Genomic DNA, 22,148 nt, shown 5'->3' on the forward strand with positions numbered 1-22,148 from the left:
GTTGGTGATGAATTCCATGTTCTCAGGGTTTGGTCCTGATTTCTTAGTGATAGTACTATCAATACTGACTGAAAATCTACCAGTTCAACAATCTAAACTCTCCAACTCACAAAAAGGGAAGAGTAAAAGAAAATATTTACAAGTTCCAAGATATAGCTCCCTCTACTCCAAACTCTCGTTGAAATCTGCCCTCCTCATAATGGAGTTTGATAGCTCCTACACATATCCTTCCCCTTGCATTGCTGTGACTACTTCACAGACTATTTGTGGGAGCCAAAGAACTGGTCTTTCAAATATAGCCATGCCTCTTGGTCATTTACTGTGTTTACTGATATAGGTTCCTGCTGGGTCTTAGCTCATGCACTATAAAGATATCTCGTGTAAGGATGTAAGGAACAAGCTGTGCTGTGACAGGCCTTGGGGTCTGAGAGATTCCCTACCCTGTCTCTGACATGGTCAGCACCTGCTGATGAGGGGAGGGTATAAGAAAAAGCAGTGTGTGATGAATGATCCTTCACTTTACACCTTCTTATGGCAGTGGGCTGAGGTCTACCAGGCCCAAAGGTGCTGGCTTGCCTCTTGGTAACTCACAAAAGATTTTCCTTATGCAAGGCTGCAAAGTTAGCTTTTCAGATATGTATATTTCTGGCTTTCTACCACCCTACAACAGCCAAAAGGTTCATAATTTAATTATGTGCCACATGAAAGAAATTAAAAAAAAAAAAAAAAACAAACCCAAAAAACCCTCACTTGTTTGGAAGCAAAAATAGATTCTGTATCACAACAATATAACAACTCATACAGCAACTCTTCAATTCTCCCTGACACTCTTGTCTCCTAAGGCTCCTGTCATACTCTTCTGCTCTCTTCCCAGAATGAGAGGCCACAGACAATTTATTTCCCTGTTGTAGAGCAGCCTTTCCATACCCTTGCCAGTCCCTGTCTTCATTCTGCCAACTTTTCCTAGGGTTACTTCTTCATTTTTCAGAAAGATGGCTTGGAATTGCATGGAACTTCCAAAATGCAGCGAAGTCATGGATTTATACTATTGAATATGGAGGACATAGGAATTTTGCATAGGTGGAGATTAATATTCAGGTGCAGATTTACCTGATGATATGTCTGCAACCCCTTTCTTTTCTCTCATTACCCATCCATCTGCTGTAGCACTTTCTGATGTGGCCTTTTTTTTCTTGTGTCAAATAATGTGGACAACGAATCAAAGAAACAACCGTCTGGATCTGACCCCAGTAGGGTTCATTTGATAGTCTGTGTTGATGTTTCCTAAAGGAGGACAAACTGCTCTTGCTGCTGACCCTGGTCAAAAAATCTGGTAAAATAACATGAACTCAGCAGAGATGGCAATTCACTCTCGTTTTTGCCTTTCAAAAGGATGGATTTTTTCTCCCCCATGCCCTCAAAAGCAAAGCCAAAGCAGTAGCTTATGAAGGACAGCTAAGGGAACAGGGACTTTGGGTGACTTGGTCCTGATATAGCAAAGTCTGTCTTGCACTGAGTGGAGGTAATCGATGCAAGGAAGCTGCATGTGAAGTAGGTTTATCCAATGCAGCCACAGGTGCACAGAATTCATAAGGCTCCCAGTTTTTTGGAAAACCTGGCAGAACTGGGATAATTAAGTAATTTTTTTTTCCATATCACTTCGTCCAACATTGTTAGATGGTACTGTGTTTCTAAACATGTGTCTGTGAAATCTCTGAGCCGCACAAAGTCACCAATTTTGAAAGGAGCTTCTTCTTTTCCTTCTGGGGATGATTTTTTCAGTGTATCAAGAAGCATGAAATACTGAAAAGGCAGAAAGAAATATGCCATTGGAGATCTCACTATTGCATTTATTCTCCAAGAAAGTGTTCTAAGTCAACTGTGTAATTTTAAACTATATTTACTGATATTTCCTGATACGTATTTCATTATTCTAAAGGATTCAGTAATATGAACATTATTGAAGTCTTTGGAACTGAATATTATGAGTATTCTGTGACTAAGGAATCAAGAGGTGTAATATATGAGAGAAAACACAAAAGCTGCCAAAAGAACTGAACAGATCACTTTTTTCTTTACTGTGATTTACAAAGCAAGCGTATAGGTTGCTTTACTACAGAAGCTGAGCAGCTTCATTCAGCACTTTGATGTGTTCAGGCTAATCTGCTATTCTGCTCTACAAATTTGGTGTGATTTCAGAAGCAGATTTAATTCTCAGTTAATTAACGTAGGTGAACATGAATAGCATTTTCTTTCCTGCACCAAGCAAAGCTGCCGAAAATAGGTGTCTCTGCAGGTTGAAGCAAAATAGTGAGTGCCTGAAAAAACAGACTAAAGGTGAAAATGCAGCCAGGAGCTAAATCTCTCTGTAGGGTGTTTCTGGGGCTTCTGACATTCTTATTTCCTCCCTGATAGAACTTTGAAATTCTTAGCCGTTTCCAGCTGTCAGTGTAAGTAGCATAAAGCTTTTAATGTATACTCTGATAAGAGGACCAAAACAATTGTACCAGGGGAACAATGCAGCATGCCTACTAGAGTGCAGAGTAAGTGCAGCCTTCACATGTTGGGTTTATCAGGACACACTGAAGTATTTAATAGCAACACATTCCTGTTCTGTGTCTCTCTTAGGTGCATGTTGTCATACACAAATACCTACGAAAGACTTCTCAAAGTTTCCATTGATCAGCCAATGCTTGTGAGAGTGAAATAGCTCTTGGTAATATTTTTAGGGGTCATCTGACCATGGCCTTCTTCACAGAACAGGATAGACCAGCTCTACAGTTACTGAAGACTTGTTTTGATTTGACATTTTATTTAAATTTACATCTGTGTCATTACATCCCAACATTACTCTGTTGAAAAAAAAAGGAGGGAAAAAGGGGCATAGGGAGGAGGAAGAGAATAATAGATTTAGAGGGAGAAAACCACAGTCATTTCCCCCATACCATTTACATCTGTTCCTTTTACTGGTCCTATATGGCCAAGTGCTGGGTCCTGCATTTGGGTCACGTCAATCCCGTGTATCATTACAGCCTTGGGGAAAAGTGGCTGGAAAGCTTCCTGGCAGAAAAGGACCTGGGGGTGAACATGAGCTGTCAGTGTGGCCAAGAATGTTAGGTGGCCAAGAAGGCCAATGGCAGCTTGGCCTGTGTCAGCAATAGTGTGGCCAGCAGGAGCAGGGCAGTGATTGTCCCCCTGTACTCAGCACTGGTGACACCACACCTCAAATCCTGTGTTCAGTTCTGGGTTGCCCCCTACAAGAAAGACAAGGTGGTGGAGTGTGTCCAGAGAAGGGCAGTGGAGCTGGTGAAGGGTCTGGAGCACAAGTCCTGTGAGGAGCAACTGAGGGAGCTGGAGTTGCCTAGTCTGGGCAAAAGAAGGCTCAGGGGAGACCTTATCACTCTTTACACATCCCTGAAAGGAGGCTGTAGCAACGTGAGGGTTGATCTTCTCTCACATGAAACAAGCAATCGAGGACAAAAAGAAATGGCTTCAAGTTGCACCAGGGGAGGTTTAGATTGGCCATTAGGGAAAAAAAAAATCACTGAAAAGTTTGTCAAAACCTCTGGAAGAGGTTTTCAGAGAAGTGATGGAGTCACCATTCCTGGAGTTATTTAAGAGTTGTGTAGATATGGTACTTAGGCACGAGGTTTATTGGGGCCTTGGCAGTAATGGGTTTGTGGCTGGACTTGATCTTAAAGTTCTTTTCCAGCCTAAATGATTCTATCATTCTGTGATTCTATAGTCTGGATTGTGACGAGAGTTTTCCTATTTTGCCTTCTGCCAGTGTTGCACTATTCTAAATATTCCTCAATATCTCTTTCAATCAACATCTTTCCTTAGCATTTTGATTTCTTTCCTTGGGCTTTGACTGCTACGTGTGTTCTCAGAGCCAAGAGATGCGCATTCCTTTGAGCATCCTCCTCACAAACCGGAAGAGCTTATACACCCTTTGGTAAGGAAACCTGGGATAACAGTAATTGTACTGAAGCTTTCTGGGTGTTCTCCACCTCCAGACAGAAGGCATTAATACAGCTGCTCTCCTGTTTTAAGCAAGGTAACAGCCATATAACCACCTGTGGCAGCAGTATCTGACAGATACAGCTCTGCCAGGACAAGTCAAAAAGACTGAGCATCTGCACAGTGATCCTGGCTAGACTTGCTCTGACTCCAGGCCTGAGCTGTACTCTTCCACTGTAACATTTGCTACTACCTTGGTTCAGGATAATTACAAGGTTTATTCCCTTTTAGCTGGCAGGGAATTGTAAATTGGGAATGGGTAAAAACTCCCAAACCTGACTGTCTCGTGTGGTGACCTTGTTGAAAGGGTTCAGCCCCATCTTTGCTGGGTCAGGGAGACTGTTGTCTTTGTATGCAGAATGTGCATGGCTATGCATGACAGATTTCATGCAGAACAGTTTAATCAGACATCTAATCTCGCCTGGAGGGAAGAGTGATTTTACAGAGCGTGTATTCATTCTTTTATTAATTTACCTCTGTATTTCTGCACTAGTGGGTAGGAATAATTCTTTATATTCTATTCTTTGAATAATACTAGAAATCCTGTCACCTGATTTTATCATGTCCCTTGTTATTCTATAGACATTGGAAATTTCAAAACCAGACATGCAACTTGTAACAATTTGGATATGAATACATGCACTACATTGTAGAAGGTAATTTTTAATTTGTATGCTATTTATCAATGATTCCTTAGACTTTTTGTTTGTTTGTTTGTTTTTTGTGTGTTGGGAATCATGGCAAGTTATAATTCCATAAAAGAGATAGCACTAACATTTCTCACATATGATGCCTGATGTGACCTCATAAATCTTTGTACCTCAGTAGTGATAACAGTCCTCCATGTGTAGGTCTTCAGACTAGTGGTGGCCTAAGCAAGCAAGAGAAGTGGGTATATTCTTTTTTCCAGCCTAAGTATCTCTGGAGTAGCCCTTTTGGCTCAGGATTTGTAGGAAGGTTGATCAACTTCACAACATGTGGGGATGCCCGATGGTTGCATAACTCTCCCTTCTGCCTAAAAAATCAAACTGCAATCTCTGCCTTCAAATCCAAACCTTCTCAACGTTTGTGAAGCTGGGATAAGGCTTGGGGTTTGTTTCTGTTTTAGACTTTGGAAGATTTTCATCCTTTTCTTTGAACTCTGCTGACCCCATCGGCTCAAAGTGGACACCTTGAACATGAAAGCCTTTAAATTCTAATTAAACTGGCTAGCAAAGGAATGTGAAAAATATCAGCAAGACTGTGAGGCAGAGATTGATAAAACATGGATTTAGTTTGTAATTTAAAAGGCAGGTTCTGTTAGGATTAAAAATTGAACCAAGTTCTTAGTCCCTCAGATTTTGTGCTTCCACTTCCTTTAGTTGCAAGGACCAAGATAACTGAAGAGGAGAAATGTAGCTTTTTGCAATCCTCATTTAGGTGAACACAAACCTGTTTCTACTTATCTTATTTGCTCAGCATCATGTTGTGGCTTGCTCACAATTACTTGACCATCCAGGACACCAGGCAAGACTATTTCTTTCTTCTGTCTGATGGAGGCAGTTATAAAAACAATTACTCTCACCTAAACCGGGAATTGCTTTGTTGCACATCATGGCTCAAGGCTGATCCACCCTACTTCCTGCCGTAGACCAGCTTGGCTACACTGCTAAACCTTGCACAAATTAAATTACAGATTAAAATCCTGAATGTTTCATTGGGCCACTGAGGGAGGGTTTCATGATGCAACCTCACATCCCTGTGGGAGACAAGGGGTGAGGAAGGAAGGGCACACTTGCTCTCCCCTTTCTTGCTTCAAGGCTCTCACTTTGTGGGATGGCAAGAAGCAGGCAGAAACACCAGCCCTCAAGCCTTCTGCCTTGCACACCACCCTGGCACACAGGAGGCTGTGGGAAACTCTCATTCTGAGAGGGAACTCTCAAAATGAATGTTTTCATCTATTTTGGTGGGTAGTCTCAGTGAGCAGGGTTATGATATAGGTAAAGCCCGTCTGTCCCAGAACCACCATTTTCAAAACATGCTTCGGTGTTTCACGTGACATGTTTCAGATTTTCACGTGACACACATGAAAGTTATCTCTGAATTCATTACTGCTTTCACTTACCAAAGCCACTAAATCTGCTTAGTTTACATGAAAAGTGTAACCCTCAAAATCCCCTTAGATGGAATCTTCTTGACATATTGTGATTCCCTCAAGATCTTCCAGAAGGCATTGGACAGGCCAGCAACCTAGTCCAGATCAGAGAATCATAAAATGGTCTGGGTTGGAAGGGCCTTAAAGATCATCTGGTTCCAAGGCCCTCCTGTGTGCAGGGCATCTTCCACTAGACAGGTTTCTCCGAGTAGCATCATGTATTTTGGATGGGCATCAGTAAATAATCTTATTAGGCCATCTGATCTATGATAACCTAGTCCCACCAAATTGCATTTCCCTTATTTTTTTTTTTTTCTTGTCTTTTTTGTCTTTCCTAAACATGACTTGGACTAGGAAAAGCTGCATTTTGTTCAAGACCTACCTTTGGACCCTGAATTAAGGCAGTTACTGATTCCCTGTGAGAAGCCCTGGGTGGCTGGTGCTTTTGGTCTGCTGAACAGTTTGAAACCCCGGGTCAGTGCTTGGTTCTAACACCATTGCATTTAATCTCTGTTTTCACAGCATGCTAGTGCTAAAGGCAGAGTATTTGCCTCTGCAGACTACAGTTAATAGAGACTCAGCACAGAAGTCTTATATGCTGCAAATTGCTCTAGCCCCCCTATCTGATGCTATACATTGCACTCCTTAGTCTCAAAAGAGTTATCATTCATCTTACTTGCCTTTTTTTAGATGTGGCTTGAGACCTTCCAGAAAATTGCATTTTATGTGACTTATCTCCACAGATTCACATTCCACTCGGGCTCTGATTTATTTGCTACAGGATGTCAGCAAATCTGAAAGTGCCTAGCCAAGTCTTCATGACAAAATTGTACAGGGGGGGCAAACAAAGTGCTTGGCACGACTGAGGATTCAGGGTTGAAGAGACTCAGGACTTTAGGAGCCAAAGGGAGAAACTAATAAACAAAAAAGCATCTAAGACTGTAGCCATGAAGCTGCTTCTCTGGGAGAAGGGATTGCCTGGGTTCTTACTGCTGCTCCTGATGCTTTTTAGCTGATGACATTTAATTAAGAAATGCACAAGCTGTGCTGGGAAAGGCAATGCTGCCTTTGCTTTCTCAATTGGGCCTTCCTTTCTCTCTGCTGGATACCCAGGCTTAGACCGGCTGGATGGAAAATAATTGTCCCCTTACCCTACCTCCATGGGCCTGGGCAATCTCTGGGGTACAGGGCAGTGCCAGAAATAAGATGCAGCCAATTCCAGATCCCAGTTTAAGAGGTCTAGATCCCATCCCAGACCTGGCTCAAGAGTGAAGGTGATTCAGAGCACCTCTAACTGAGGCAGGGAGGTCTCACCACTGGGCCTCAGTGGTAATGAGTGATGAGCATGTCTCGAGGCTTAGTTCCTGGAAACATGTTTTGATTTACTTGCTTGGTCCTGCCACAGTGTATATCAAAATCCTGTTTCCCTGATGAGGTGGCTCCCACCTGGGTTTCCTTCACCTGAGTGCAGACTGGTGTCACTGTGAGGTGGGTATTATTCAGTGGCAAGGTCAGGGCGCAGCTAAGGCATGCCCCTACATCTGGGGACACAGGAGATTCTCTGTCTCTGTCTGGACAATAAAGCTGAATAAGGTTGCCTGGGCAATGAAGCTGCTCATTTACCTTGGAGGAAGCCTATATGCCTTCATCAGCTGTGGCAAGTCATAGAATCATAGAATGGTTTAGGTTGGAAGGGACTTTTATAGACTATCTAGTCTAAGCCCCCTGCAATGAGCAGGGACATCTTCAGCTGGATCAGGTTGCTCAGAGCAAGATCCACCCTGACCTTGAATGTTTCCAGGAGCAGAGCATGTATCATCTGTCTGGGAAACCTGTTCCAGTCTTTCACCATCCTCCCTGTAAAAGAGTGTTAGCCTAGAAGAAGTGTGTTTAAGCAGGATAGTGGAATTTGTGCCATTGTCTTCCTGTATCTCATGACACTTTTTTATTTCCTAGGGGCAGGCACCCTACAGAACAGGAGACAGCTGTGTAAGCAACTGAAATCTCAGCTTTCCACAGCAAGAAAGGAAGAGGTTTCCTTCTCTCAGGAAAGTAACAGCTTTTGTTTTTCTGCATTATTTTGATGTTAGTGTCCAGAAAGCAGAGGATTATAGTCTGGTTTTACCCTTTCCTACTGGAAGTCAGCCTCATCTTTGCCTATTCTGCCTTGGATCTCACTTTCTCAGTTACACTATGGCCCAGCTTTCCATTCCCAAAGAAGGATCAAAGTGTTCTGAGTCCTGTTAGAACACCCTGCTGGAACCTGGGCACCTAGGAAGAAAAAAATCTCAATCTGGCCCAGTGCTGAAGAGCACACCTAGTACAGTAACCCATACCATCTACTACTTTCATTTAGTACTCTGACCTGCTAATGGTCATCATGACCCGATTTTCAGCCTACATCCTTCACTGACTTGATTAAATCTGATGAGCAGTGACCTTCTGAGGCACGTGGTGGACTGTTTGGAGGGTTCTGTTTAGAAAGAGGCAGAGAAAATTCTTGTTTTTGAAGTCTGGCTTGGGGTGTTTGGTGTCATGGGTACAGTGGTTCAGGAGACCTTTCAAATAACCATCTGATGTAAGATCAATTGAACAGCATCACCAGGGCATTGTAAAATCAGATCTCATGCTGTTGAGACTTCTACCAGTCAACATTTTAGGCCTGCAAGTACTCGTTCTTTGTCCTTTCATTGAGAAAGCAGTCAATGCCTCTGGCCATTGCAAAGTTGGTCGCTACAAACCAACATCTCTAAACAACTCCTATATCAGATGTTGACTTTATAGTCAATGGTCTTGGTGATCCTGATTCTACGTCTCCACTACATGTATATTTAAACTGTGTATGAAATATACATGCATTAAATAACTTTACATCTTGGGTATTGCATTAATTCTTAGTGAAAAAAAAATTTGTCCTGTCAAAAGTCTAAGCACTGCTCTTTTTAGGGCTGCATGGATGACATGCAGAGAGATACGTGTCTGTACTAGGGAGAAGGCAGATACGCTGACCGACTTATTTAAAGGGAACAGATCTGAGTGCTAATCTCTGAGAAGGACTCAAAAGTCCCATTGTTCCACCTTAAAAACAGCAGCAAGAAGCTGGTGGTTAACAATGAGAGTTTGAATCTCTCTTTGGTGCTCCTCCAAAACACTTGCTGATCCTTCCTTGGCTGTATGAGAAGTTTGAGATCCTGGTGTCCTGCTGTCCAAAGAGCAGGTGAAGCAAGGCCTGAGTGGGGAGAACAGTCAGGCTTGTGGTGTTGCCAAGGTGTGCCCCTGCTCACATCCCAAAGGCTTCAGCCTAAGGCATTTCCCTAGGGAAGGGTGGATGGCCAACTTCAAAGTACTTCAAAGTAAGTTGGGTACTGTGCCTGCAACTTATTTAGGAGCTTTAAAAAATCCAGTTAAATAATTTAAGTACTCAGAATTTCTAACTGCTAATCTGAAGCAAGGTTGTACAGGTATTACGACAAAGTTCAAAATTCCTCTTTTTATTCAGTTTTTCACTTGTGTGAGTGTCAATGCTTGTTCAGACTCCAGAGAAAACTCAAGACTGACCCAAATCATCTGCTGTTTGAAGCACAAAATTACTAATTTTTGAAACCGTGTTGTAGTTTTATCATAGTCCCTTCAGAGTCTATGGCTAGAAAAGGCATCAATAAATTAAATTTGCATCATATATTGTTTCTGAGGGACATCACAATGCTATTGTCATATTCAAATACTGTAGTTTGTCTGGAAATTATGTTTTTTTTCTTTGAATTTCAATTAAAAATTGTGTTTAGACCAAAAGCTCAATCTCATTTAGCAACAGACTCTCCCAAGCTTAAAACTTAATGTTAGTGTTCATTGTACAGATTAAACATTCTAGGGTCCTCTTAATCCTCATATTTTTTCCTGTAATAATGAGAAAATATAACTGGTACAGTTACCTGTGCTATCAAGGTCAATATATTTAGTACAGGAGTTGTTTTTTTTTTTTTTTTTTGTTTTTTTTTTAAGAGCAGGACATAATAGTCCTACAAAATTCCTTGAAAAGGAACATCCAGACTTTTTTTTTTTTTTTTTTTTTTTTTTTTTTGCTATGACAATTTTTCAGGCTGGAAATGCAGGAGTTAACTACTTTGAATTTTGAATGAATTCTAATAAGCCATCCGACTTTAAGTAAACAACGGTCTGAGTTACATCAGTTTTGTTTTTATTAGCTGACCTTTCAAGCTAATAAATTCATTCTGTATTTTTCTGCTACTGCCAGTTTGCAGCATACAGGAAACTAATCTTGTACAATAACTACCTTCCTGTAGTCAGTTCTTAAATGCAGCCAAATGGATTGGTGGCGGAAGAACTCCCCAGCAGTTCCTGTGAAACAGTGCTGAGCACAGCAAGACCTGACAGAGGCTGCTTGCTATTATTGACTTTGACAATGTAATTATGTTCTCATTTACCTCCCTAGCACTTAAGCAAAAAAAAAAAAAAAAAAAAAAAAAAAAAATCCCCACCAGTACAAAGACTGCAACGATTTTAACGTCAAATTAGTTGTGAGATGGGTATTTGTAACATGCTAAATATACAGTAATTCCTCTGCTTTTTTTTTTGAGAGGGTAAAACACACTTGCAGTGGCCATTATAACACAAAAGTCTTTCCTATGTATCTGGCTGCTGCAGCAACACGCTATTCCAGATGAAAAGGCTCATGCTCACTAGTGAGTTAATAAAAGGTCTGTATTCTGATTAGTGTCTCGTGTGTGCTCTTCAGCATTAAAGACAGACTACCATTAATGTAATATCCTATAGGATACTATAAATGAATCTAGAATCGCTTTTTCAGGGGCTGAGCTGTTTCTTTCTAGTTTAGAGATATCCACACATGTTTTGCCTGCTTAGGAATGGTTTCATCTTAAATGCATTGAGATCAGTTGCAGGAGCTGCTGAAGATTCCACTGTTGCAAGGCCAAACCCATGAGCAGATCCCCAGTATCCTGTGGCACCCTGGACATGTGCAGGTGGAGGGCGTGTGAGTGTACAACACTGATATCCTCAGTTTGCCCCACCTGGGGGAAAAACCGCAAAAGGGAGGTGTCTGATTCAGTCGAGTGAGTTGAAAGTCTGGACAACTTGAGAATTAATGTGGAAAAGCTTTGGTTCCTTTGATCTGTCATGAAGTGCTTTTACAATGTTAGTTGTAGCACTCTGTCTCTCTGACCCCCCATCCCCCATCAAAACAAAGAAAAGGACCAGAACAAACTATTTTATTGACTTCTAAATTATTTTTTTATATATATTTGATTATATAGTTTCCCCCTCTAGTTCTTGGTTATGCCTGACTCCTACTTCATTTGCCCTCTCAGAAAAGGTTAAACAGCAAGTATGGCTCACATATTGCTCCCCAGGGAAAAAGGCCATGATAGCTTCTGAGCTGTGACTGTCATTATTGTAAAGCATTTATGAGAAATCACACAAGCTACTCCACTAAAATGGATACATTTCCCTGCAGCAACTTTTGTTTGGGCTCTATACCAGCTGTAGCTGTGAATACAGCTGGGTGGAAAGAAAGGGACAGAAAAGCAAAATTAATTTCTCTTAATTTTAATTAATTAATTTTTCTTGCTGAGTCTTCTCATCTGTGAATTTTTTTATTTTTAATTTAAAAAGTATAACTGAAACCTGAACCTAATTCCTGGAGTTCAGTATTCAATTTCTAATGAAAAGAAAATGTGTTTTATGCACATTTTATCTTGGATAAAGGTTTCTGGATCTGTTAGGTAAAACAGTTTGTTTAAGAGAAATGAGCAATTTGGATAGAGGTCTTCTTGATTAGTGACTTAATGTCATTTTTTACTTTGTATAATGGGATATCCTCTTAAAAATTCTGCACAGGAACTGCTGCTGGCATGGTTCTGGAAATGAGGTAGTTAATGATGGTCAGGAAGACAGCCTGTAGATAAAACTGAAACATACACTGTTAATTTAATTCAAGTATGGAAATGCTTGCTGTTAAGTAATGGTTTCTAGTATACATTTCTTGCTTAATCTTCACCCTTTAGCCTTCACCACTGAGGATCTTTAAGGTCCCAGAGCAAGTGTCTTGAATGCATGTCCTTTGCTTTGCAATCAGGGTAGCCTGAATCCACACTCAGACACTAATGGCATCATAACTCAATCCCCACAGGGCTCAGTTCGTCCACATGTCATGTCCATCCTGGCTGAGACAAGGGCTCTGTAGAAGATGATATGTGATCCTGTAATTAAAGATATTGCAAAAATCAGACTGCAAAAGTCACGTTCTGGTCTTTCTCACCCTTTGAATAGATTTTGCACGATTAATATTCTTTAAGAAGTCTAATATTTCTGTCGGATGGGGATTTTTTTAAACCTAAAAATAAACAGATAAAATACCCATGGGAAAAAGCAGATCCTTTCCCAGAATAATACTGGATTCTGATATGGGATCTATTAAGCTGGGTTCAGACTGCTGGCTTTATAGGTTGTATCATTTAACAAAAGAGCCTGCAGCAACTGTGAAACCGTAATGTCTGTTTAGGCAGCTGGTTAGGACAGCATGGAGTGGGGCAGTGTGCTTTGCCATCCATCCCACAGACATGTCCTTTGGGCTCAGCTTCTCATTTTGAAAATGAGCAGTCTATAGGCAATCCTCCCTATGCAAATGGAAGGTCTCTGTGCACCGATCATTTAATATGGCTCCTGTTCTCCACCTCACTGTCCTTCTTCCACTCTTCTTCCCTGCCTCTCTTCCCAGCCCTGGCTCACATGTCCAGGTGCAGATCTTTTCCTGGTCTGAGACTCACTCTTGCTGCTCATCTGCCTCTTATCCAGCACCATTTTCCACCAGGCTTGCAGGCCACCGAGAAAGGATGGGATGGGAGCTCGCTCTGCATCAGGGACTGTGTCCTGCACAGCCGACTGCAGCAACACCCCTTGTGGGTGGAACTCTCGTAGGGATCCCAGAGGTAACACTGCTTTGTGAAAAAGTTCAAACAGTTTGATCATCTGGAAGACCTGTAGTGAATAACTCAATGAAAATGGAGTCTTCAGTCCATCCAAAGCTACCGAACTCTACCAGAACCCTTGTCAGCTCAGTGCAGTCCTCATAAAATCAAAATTTCCCTACTTTTTTTTTTTTTTTTTTTTTTTTTTTTTTTTGACACTGAAAGTTTTCTTGGGAAAAAGCAGAAACAACTCAACTCAAATGTGTTTCAAGCCTTCACTCTGAAGTACATGAAAGTGAGTAGAGATTGACAGTAAAATGACTTTAAAAATATTTTCTAAGTAAGGAAAAGTATGCGTTTCCATGATTTTGTTCTTGGAAACTGTCAAATCCTCAGCAGAAATGTGCCCCAATACTTTCATGGGATAAAGGTATCATGTATATCTGAAAAATAAGAATCATAATACTCTATATCTGAATGACTCATTTAGTAATTCACTCTAAACATTATCTTGTAATGGGTATTTTGGCAGCCTTAGACTTAATTAGTATTCAGTTTCTGTCTATAATATTTAAAGAACGCTGTTATAGATGGGTATGATTTGCACGTGGCTACAGGAGCTGTATCATCACACCTGTCAGATTTATTGTACACATGTTCAAGATGTTGTCTATTTTCCCTGAACCTTTAATGTCCCTGACATTTCTTGTTTACTTGTTTTTTTGTACAATAAACACGTTCTCTTGTTTTTTTGTACAATTCTGTCTTCATAGCTCGCTGCACTTCCTCTCTATACTTTTCAAATCCTGTAATGTCTTGTTTAATCTGAACAGACAAGAACAGAATGCTGTGTTCTAAGTGGAACCCTACCAGGGAAATGTATTATTCTCATCATTATCACTGTCTTAGACACAGAGAAAACCTGCTGTGAATGCTATTCTAGGGGCTTATTTAACTTCTTAGAGTCAGGAACAGAGGGCACTCCCTTCCCTGTCTATCAAACCAGGTTCTGTCTCTCATCTGAAACCACATCTGAGTGCTCAAGTTTCTAATCCTTTATTTTCAAAGAAATAATACTTCAATTATCTGCTGGTTTGAGTCAATTTTGTTAGTTCAAATAAACAGTTTTGCAGTTCTATAGGAAGATTTCTTCTAGGATTTCTGAATTTCTTAAGCAAACCTGTGTCTGATTTGACTATAAACATGATTCAACTCCTGATTATTCGTTGAATAATTTACATGAACTCTGAAACTCACTAATATTTACACACCAGTATGATATTTATTGCTCCAAATAGCACCTCATTTATTAATAGCCATTGATAGCAAATAATTTAATTCCACTAACTTTCCTTATTTTATTGTGTTTACATAATACCACTTGAGAACTGTTTTAGCTCCTCAAAGACCATTGAACACAGGGAACTTTACGGAAAGCAGTCAAAAGGCTATGCATAACAGTGACTAAGAAGTTCTGAGACCCTGTACTAATGATTTCAGGTATTTAGCTAAATGTTTTAAACCAAAACTTTAATTTTTTTTTTTTAACTTTGTTTTGGCATCAGTGCAAAAAAAGCCTGAAATGCTTCCATTCCAATGTAGTTGCATTTTAGGTTTCTTTTGCTGAGTTGTACATGATTGAGCAAAATGGAGATGATCTGGCCTCTGTACTTTTTCAATTGACCCTAATTTGCAGGTACTGTGGCAGGACAGATCCATGTTTCTTCCTCTGTGCAGCTGAAAACAAATCTTTCTTTGAATGCTGAAAGCTGACTCTCTCACTTTTAGACTCCTGAGACCTACTGTGAACTTTGCAGTCTGTGGTGGGGAGCTGATCTGTCACAACACTTGGGGATAAGCCCCATCTGTGCTCCCTGAAGCCATCAGTTTGGGAGTTGCTCTAAGTTAGTAGGTTTCTGCTTCCCTACTCTGGGAGTTGTCCAAGATACTGCACGAATAACTGTTGGGGGCGGGGGGAGGTGCCCATTTTTATGGTTCTCTCTCTGATTTGTGACTACATTGAACAAGTTAACATTTCACACATGCTCTCTGATGATGTCCTGCACTACCCTTATCTTCTGCTGCTTGGGAAGAGCATGGATTTTCTGGATCTCACAAAGGAAGGCTTAGAAATGTTGTTTGAGTATTTGAGGACTTGTCCCATACTAAGTCAAGCCATTATTATCAGAGATAAAATGTTGGCCATCTGAGTGATTAAACTTCCACTTAAGAATTATTATCTCTCCTGATTTACACTGCCTTCTTATTAGGTCTAGTATTCTTTGTTGGTGCCTACAAGGAAGGGTGACAGTGATATTTTTTGAAGTTCAGTTCAGTTTTAGATCAGATCTGAATAATCTACTTTAAGCTACTCCAATAATTCACAAAAATGGAGGAAATGCCATTGAAATACATGGCAAGCGACAAAATCCTGGGCACAGGCCATAAAGTAGCTTCAGACTGGGTGTTGTGGTTAAAAAAAAGTTACCTGTGGGTTAGGCAGAAGATTAGAAGGAAGAAAATGCACAGAATCACACGGGAAATTTTATTAATGTTTAGCTCAAGTGCACTTACTCTCCAAGACATCACAACACTTTCTAGAAACACGACGATATTCCCTTCAGTGTTGAGCACTGATGCGAATGTATGATAAGGTGTTATGGCTTTCTGGAATCACTGTAGTGATTGTGAATTATTCATGGAATTAAAATTCCAAACTAATTCACAGCATCAAACAGTTCTGGCAAGTGGCATACAATGCTGGAAACAAAAATGTACACTACATTTTAATCCAGAAAAACTCTCTTATCCCTTATATCACTGGACCCATACTGATTTCCTCAACCTCAAGCTTGCTGGTACTCTAAGTCCTTAGAAGTGATTTTTTTCCCCCACTTATCAGGATTTAGATATTGTGCTTCTGTGCTGAGGCTGCATTATAAAAGGCTCAGAAATTAGCAAATAAAAAGTCTTGCAGGAAAAAAAGTGGCCAGTAGAGATGCACAACTGTGTTTATTTTTTTTTCTACAAATAAAGGGTGGATACAATGTTTTTCCTTATTTTGTAGTGAAAAAAAGTGTTAGTAGGTGCAATGTAGGAAAAGGGCAAGCATGTAAACAGTCTGATCAGTGAAAAAACTTATTTTTCAGGCAAGTACTTGCTTAGATTCAGTTTCAAAACTCTCAAGAATACTGGCATTTGTCTAAAATTGCAATTGAATTGCACTTTTGCATAGTTTGCATCCAAAAGGTGGACATTTTCCAATGAAGGGAGATCAGCTCCCAGGTCAAATCATTACAACTGATCTTTTGACTTTGCAGAGGTTTCCGGGCAGTTCTCTGTTTTGTGAATGTTTGCTCAAATATGAAAATTCAGAAAGGTGAAAAACAGATCTGGGAAAATGTTACGAAAACTATTCAAATATTTACACAGCCCCACTCTCCTCAAGGATTTCTACACTGGCATTTCCAGTCCCTTCTGGATAGTAAACAATACATATTCTGGATCTGTTCTGCACCCGTGTTAGTCAAGGTTGTTTTCAAGTGCTAGAAAAATTGGTGGAGGTATAATATTGTAAAACTGGAGCTCTGCAGTAGGGAGTTAGGTTCACTTTTGATCTAACATGTGAAAGTAAGGTATACAGATATGTGTTTCTATGATATCAGTTCTTATTATTCCTTATGGAGAAATGAACCACCATTATTCCAGTTAAAATAGCACTTACATTTACACAATTATGCCATTCCCTACTTTTCTGACCTCCTCAGGAGCATAAACACACATTCTGAAATCACCCTTGTGCAGCTCAGTGTACTCTTTCATTTTCATTTTTCTTCTTCCATGCTTTTTCTCCAGAAAGAGGCACTTCCCTGGAGTAGTACTTGTTTAATTCACATTAGAACACTGGAAAAATGAAGAGTGGTACCTGATTTGATGACAATGTCCTCATCAAAAGTAAGATCACTAGGAAGAGCTTCAGAAGGCAAATACCAGTTCTTGAACCTTCAAGACTTGCTCTTTCAAGGGTCTTTTTACAGCAAAATGCTCAGTTTTGAGTTGATGGAAAAAATAAAAAAAAAAGCACAATGTAGTAACCTGGTAAAAAAGAAAGGAACTCAGGACTCACAGATAACAATGTACAGCTGCCAACTACTTCCCCTACTTCCCAGAAACCCTTTCTATAATGCCTTAATGAATTCCTGTGTGCTTTGAATTAGTGTGTTTTGAAAGTCCCAGACTTCTGAGAATTGTTCATTCAGTCCTACCTGGGCCAGAGTCTGTAGGCTGTGGATGCTGGGATATTAAAGGAAATTTAGGTATGGAAGCACCCCTGGATTTAGGCACAGCTTGTAAAGAGAGGAAGGAAAGACAAAATGAGTATTAGGAAAGACCAGGAGCTCTGATAACATGCCTGTTATGAGGAAATGGAGACTTTTTTAGCAGAAACTGCCATCTGCAAAGCCGAGTGCTGTGATAGGGACACAGGGACTGTAGTCAGCACCCCGTGCAAAATGCCTGGCTTCAAAAAGCTGCCCTCAGCTTTCTCAATGCTGTTTATTCAATATGGGGAGCTAAAAGGAGAGAATTTATCTTGACAGTTAAAAACCACATCCCCAGCAACTACAAAGATGCAGAAATATTGCACACAGGCAGTTACACACAACCCAGAATAGACTTCTCCTTGCAGCTCAGTTCCCATGGCTTCTTAGTCATCTCCTTTTGTTCTCTTCTTCTAGAAGACATTTATAACACAGCAGTTCTCACCTTTCTCTTCAACAGGAAACCCCTGGACAAAGCTACCTGGTCCCTGTTTTTCATATAGTTTGAATACAAAAATTTCAATATCTCTAAAAACTGTGGAAAAGGAAACCTTTGAACATTTTTTATGTGCTGTTTCACAGTAAAACTGCAAGGAAAACTACTTCTGTTAAGCATTCAGACTATTTTGGGGAGAGCTGAAAGCCTTGTTTGACTCTTTTAATGTTTTCTTGGCAACAAATTTCTCCCTGCAGAAAGACAACTTACATGTCTATGTATGCAGTTACTGCCTTGCTGCTTCCCAACTATTTCATCTACCTAAAATCAACAGAACTTCCCAAGTCCTTAATCTATCCTGGGAGAATTAATATGGAAATTGCCACATCTAGAGTCTACAGGAATAAAAACGGTCATCATAGCAAAAGGACAAGGGAGATGTGTGCCCTGCAGCAGTTGGTGTGACCTAGCTAACATGGGCACAGCTCAGTGTGCTCCATGGCAGGAAATTCTCATTGCACCCTGGCTAGCACTGACTGCTGGGAAGAAGTGTTTCCATGAAATTGGTACCTGTATTAACTGCTTTCATCTATATCTCTAAATGCATCTTTAACCTGCAATGCAAATATTCCTGAGGAGCAGGAGTTGGGGGGGGGGGGAGGGGTGCTTGTTTTTATGCTGCCATTTTCCATCACCGTTTTACTTACCATGTGTCAGCCAGTGCAAGAGGAGCATTATCGTGTAGAGAGCTTCTAAAACATCATGAACTGTAGGGGAGAGAAAGATGCATGGAAGAAAAGCAACTGAAAAGCTTTTTTAGAAAATTAGGTGTCCATGTTTGCAGACAACTGTGAAAGCAGAGTTGTGAAGAGGTACTTTTCCAGTGAATCTGGAAAATGTGAAAAAACGCCTCCATCACTCTGGAGAGAGAAGAGACTTATATAAACTGTTGGTTTGAGGCACCTTTTTGTGCATGGGACAAAACCTACTGTATGTTTTACTTTGACTTGCATGGTATAGAGAGCACGCCTTATAGAATTGTCCCATGGGATGTTTATTTTAGTATCAGCCCCAAACACTGATCTTGTGGATATTGAGAAAGATATATTAAAGACAGAAGCTTCCAAGTGGTCTTTTGTCTTTCCCCCCATATTCATCCTATGTTTTAAATCTTGAATTCTGTTCTTGTTTAATTGTTTAGGCTAATGCTGAGAAAGCGACACTTTACTTCTGCTTCTTGTTATCAAAAAATATATGCTCTCAGAAGCTCTAAATGCTCTATCCAGGTCTTACCAACAATTATGCTGATGATGACATTCAGCAGAGTTATTTTTCACCACGATTCAGGAGTTCAAAAATTACATTGGCAAAAAAAAAAAAGGTAACCAGGCAGTTTGTCAAGATTCTACCTCAAATTTTGCGTAATTTTAGGTACCTACGGTACAGCTAAGGGCAAGTAATATCAAAACAGTGATTTTTGTGAGAACCAAATAGTATTGTTGTTATTGTTTTAGGAAAGGACTTGCATTTAAGAAGCTTTATCACAAAGCTTCATTGACACTGTGATTAACAAGGAAATTAGATCGAGTTAGGGAGCAAAGTGAAATGACCAGCTTATTAGAGTTAAGCTGCCACAACTGGATTGAAATATATAGATCAGCATGACATTTCTGTGTAGATGTAGACTAAAATGTCAGAGATACCAGGCAAAATGGGCCAGGCAAGATGCAGGGGTGATAACTCGAGAGGATAAACATTACTCACCCTTCCCCAGTGACTTAAGGTCTCTGTAGTAGGTAATGTCAGATTCTTCTCGTTCTGTTACTCAGCATCTTCTCTTACCCACAAATTTGACTTGGCTTCTTCTTCTAGGTCTTAAAAAAAAAAATTATTTTTTGAATTAATTTCAAACTTTCTTTGTATTTCTCTCCCTAAACAGCATAAGCTTTTACCTTCACAATATAATCCTTAGAACCATACAATTTTTTTATTAGCAATGTCTTTATTTACTGGAAAAATGTTCCTCACACAGAACATGATCAGTCATTGAACAGGCTCCCCAGAGAAGTGGTCATGGCACGAAGCCTGAGAGAGTTCATGAGAAGAGCCATGGACAGTTTGGACCATGCTCTCAGGCACATGGTGTGAGTCTTGGGGTTGTCCTGTTCAGGGCCAGGAGTAGACTCAATGATCCTCATTGATCCATTCCTGCTTAGTGTGTTCTATGGTTCTATGAAATAAATGTTAACCCTGATCTACCTGAAGCTACTGTCAATATGTTCCTTTCTCTTCTTTCAGGCCTTTACTTCCATCAGTATAAGAAATGAACAGAACCTTCTTGGCACAAACACAGTGTTACTCACCAGTTTGTACCAATTTAAATTGACATGATTTGGGACATACCCAGGATAGGACTGGGCTGTTTGACCAAAAACAGACATGGGCTACCATGATGGTTAATCTGCCGGTCCAACTTCTGACATCAGTCAGACTATTCCCTGGAAATTGAGCCATACCTCAGAAGGCTGTTTTTATTTTGGAGACATTTTAGGTGCTTAATGTGTAGTAAGCTGTTAAAATATTTCATTAAATACTTCTCCTTCCTTCTACTCCTCATTTGTTAGAGCCAAAATTTCGCAGCGGGAGAAGGTTGTTTCTCTCTCTCTCTCTCCTTTTTTTTTTTTTTTTTTTTTTTTTTTTTTTTTTTTTTTTTTATAATCATGATTTTTGAAAGGTAATCCAACTCTGAGCAGGAATAGTGGGCATATCCCCTTAGCCATAGGTTCAGATGTTCTGCATTGACTGCTATTTTGACATCCTTGGATGGAAATCCATCGCTTAATACTCAAACATGAGGCACATACTGGTTCTCTGGCATGCCTTCGCCTGTGGCCATCTGTTGGGGTGGCACTATGCCCACTCAAAAAACTCCCTGCCAGTTTCAAGAGGACATAGGTATTAACCAAATATAGATTTAGAAAGACAGCTAGTAAAATGCTAGGGATGTCATTTTAGCTGCAAAACTATTTCTCTTGTTGTTAGACAATCCCAGAAGGGGTCCATACATTTCAGAAGAATGCTTGCAGGCACATTGTATGCTCACCTCAAACTTGCCTGTTTATGCACATATATAAAAAGGTAAACAAATGTTATTGGAAAATGTCTACATACTCAGTTTTCTCTGAGAGACTGGCTTGAACTTCGGAAAAACTTCTAAAACCAGCCATTGCAAACAAGAAAATTACTGTCTTTTTATACAGAAGTAGATATTTCCCATACCCATCTCCATTAAAAAAAAAATGTATTGACATTAGACAGCTACTGTAAAAAAAGAATTGGGAATTTTTACTTGAATAGCAATTAAGGATCACTTGAAAGATACCTGTGGCTGGGTTTCTCAGAAAAGTAAAATTCTTTGGATTACTTCAGAACATAAAAATATTCATGACAATTGAAACTTGATTCAGGTTGTATATGAATGCAATTACAGTTTCAACTTGACAAAGCTGATATCAAAAGGTAGGGTGTCACTTTAGGACAAATTCAGAAGTTAGAATCTCCAAAGCTTGTAGAACAAAATTTTTTTTCATGATCTACATTTATTTGCTGCTTGGAAGAGGAAGAAAAATTACTGATATTGCTAATACAAGAAGACTTTGGTTATGCAGGTGATGAATAGGTAACAGTATTAATAAATACTTACATTTCTTGTATCTCCATCTGTAAATAGCAGTTTACAACTGTAGGAATACAAAATTCCTATCCATCTGGATTTTAAAGAATTTGAAACACATGAGAAAATAACATGAACAAGCTGAAGACCAGATTGGAAAGAGGCTAAGAAAGTGAAAAAGTGGGAAATGGAGAAAAAAATTAAAACCACGTTGGCCACAGGACAGAATCATATGACCCTAAAGACAGAAGCAAGAAACCTGAATTTAACACGGAAAGAAGGAAGGTTATAAAAAAGTGGGGAAAGCAAGCTTTGCGTTAGGATAGAAAACAGGTGAATATGCTCCTCTGTGACTCTTAACAACAGGCTGTCAGTAGGGAGGTGAGGTGCAAGAGTCTGGGACAAAATGATTGCAGAAGCACAAAAGTTGTGGAAGAGAACTGAAATTCTTTTTTTTTTCCATTGAAGAGAAGATATGCTTTAGAAAGCTTATAAATAGCTGAAGGTAGAATAAGAGATAGAATTCCACAAAGGGTAAAACCAGTCAAAGTACTAGATATATCCATGCTTCATGCATCTGAAAGTTTGCCCAACCAGAAAGTTCCCAAGAAAGTGGAAA

General features: G+C 39.9%; 1 protein-coding gene across 1 annotated transcript in view; it reads left to right on the top strand.

Moving 5' to 3' along the window:
• The window catches only part of IRS2 (insulin receptor substrate 2), a 118,674-nt gene that overhangs the window by 67,385 nt on the left and 29,141 nt on the right, over positions 1 to 22,148 (top strand). Inside the window, exon 2 of the mRNA XM_066176773.1 lies at positions 8,111 to 8,206. Within this exon, the coding sequence (XP_066032870.1) occupies positions 8,111 to 8,206 (96 nt within the window). The remainder of the gene's footprint in view (positions 1 to 8,110; positions 8,207 to 22,148) is intronic.

Source organism: Chamaea fasciata, unplaced genomic scaffold, assembly GCF_029207755.1.
Source record: "Chamaea fasciata isolate MVZ Bird 193981 ecotype frontalis unplaced genomic scaffold, bChaFas1.0.hap1 SCAF_2, whole genome shotgun sequence".
In the NCBI taxonomy this organism is placed as follows: Eukaryota; Metazoa; Chordata; class Aves; order Passeriformes; family Sylviidae; genus Chamaea; species Chamaea fasciata.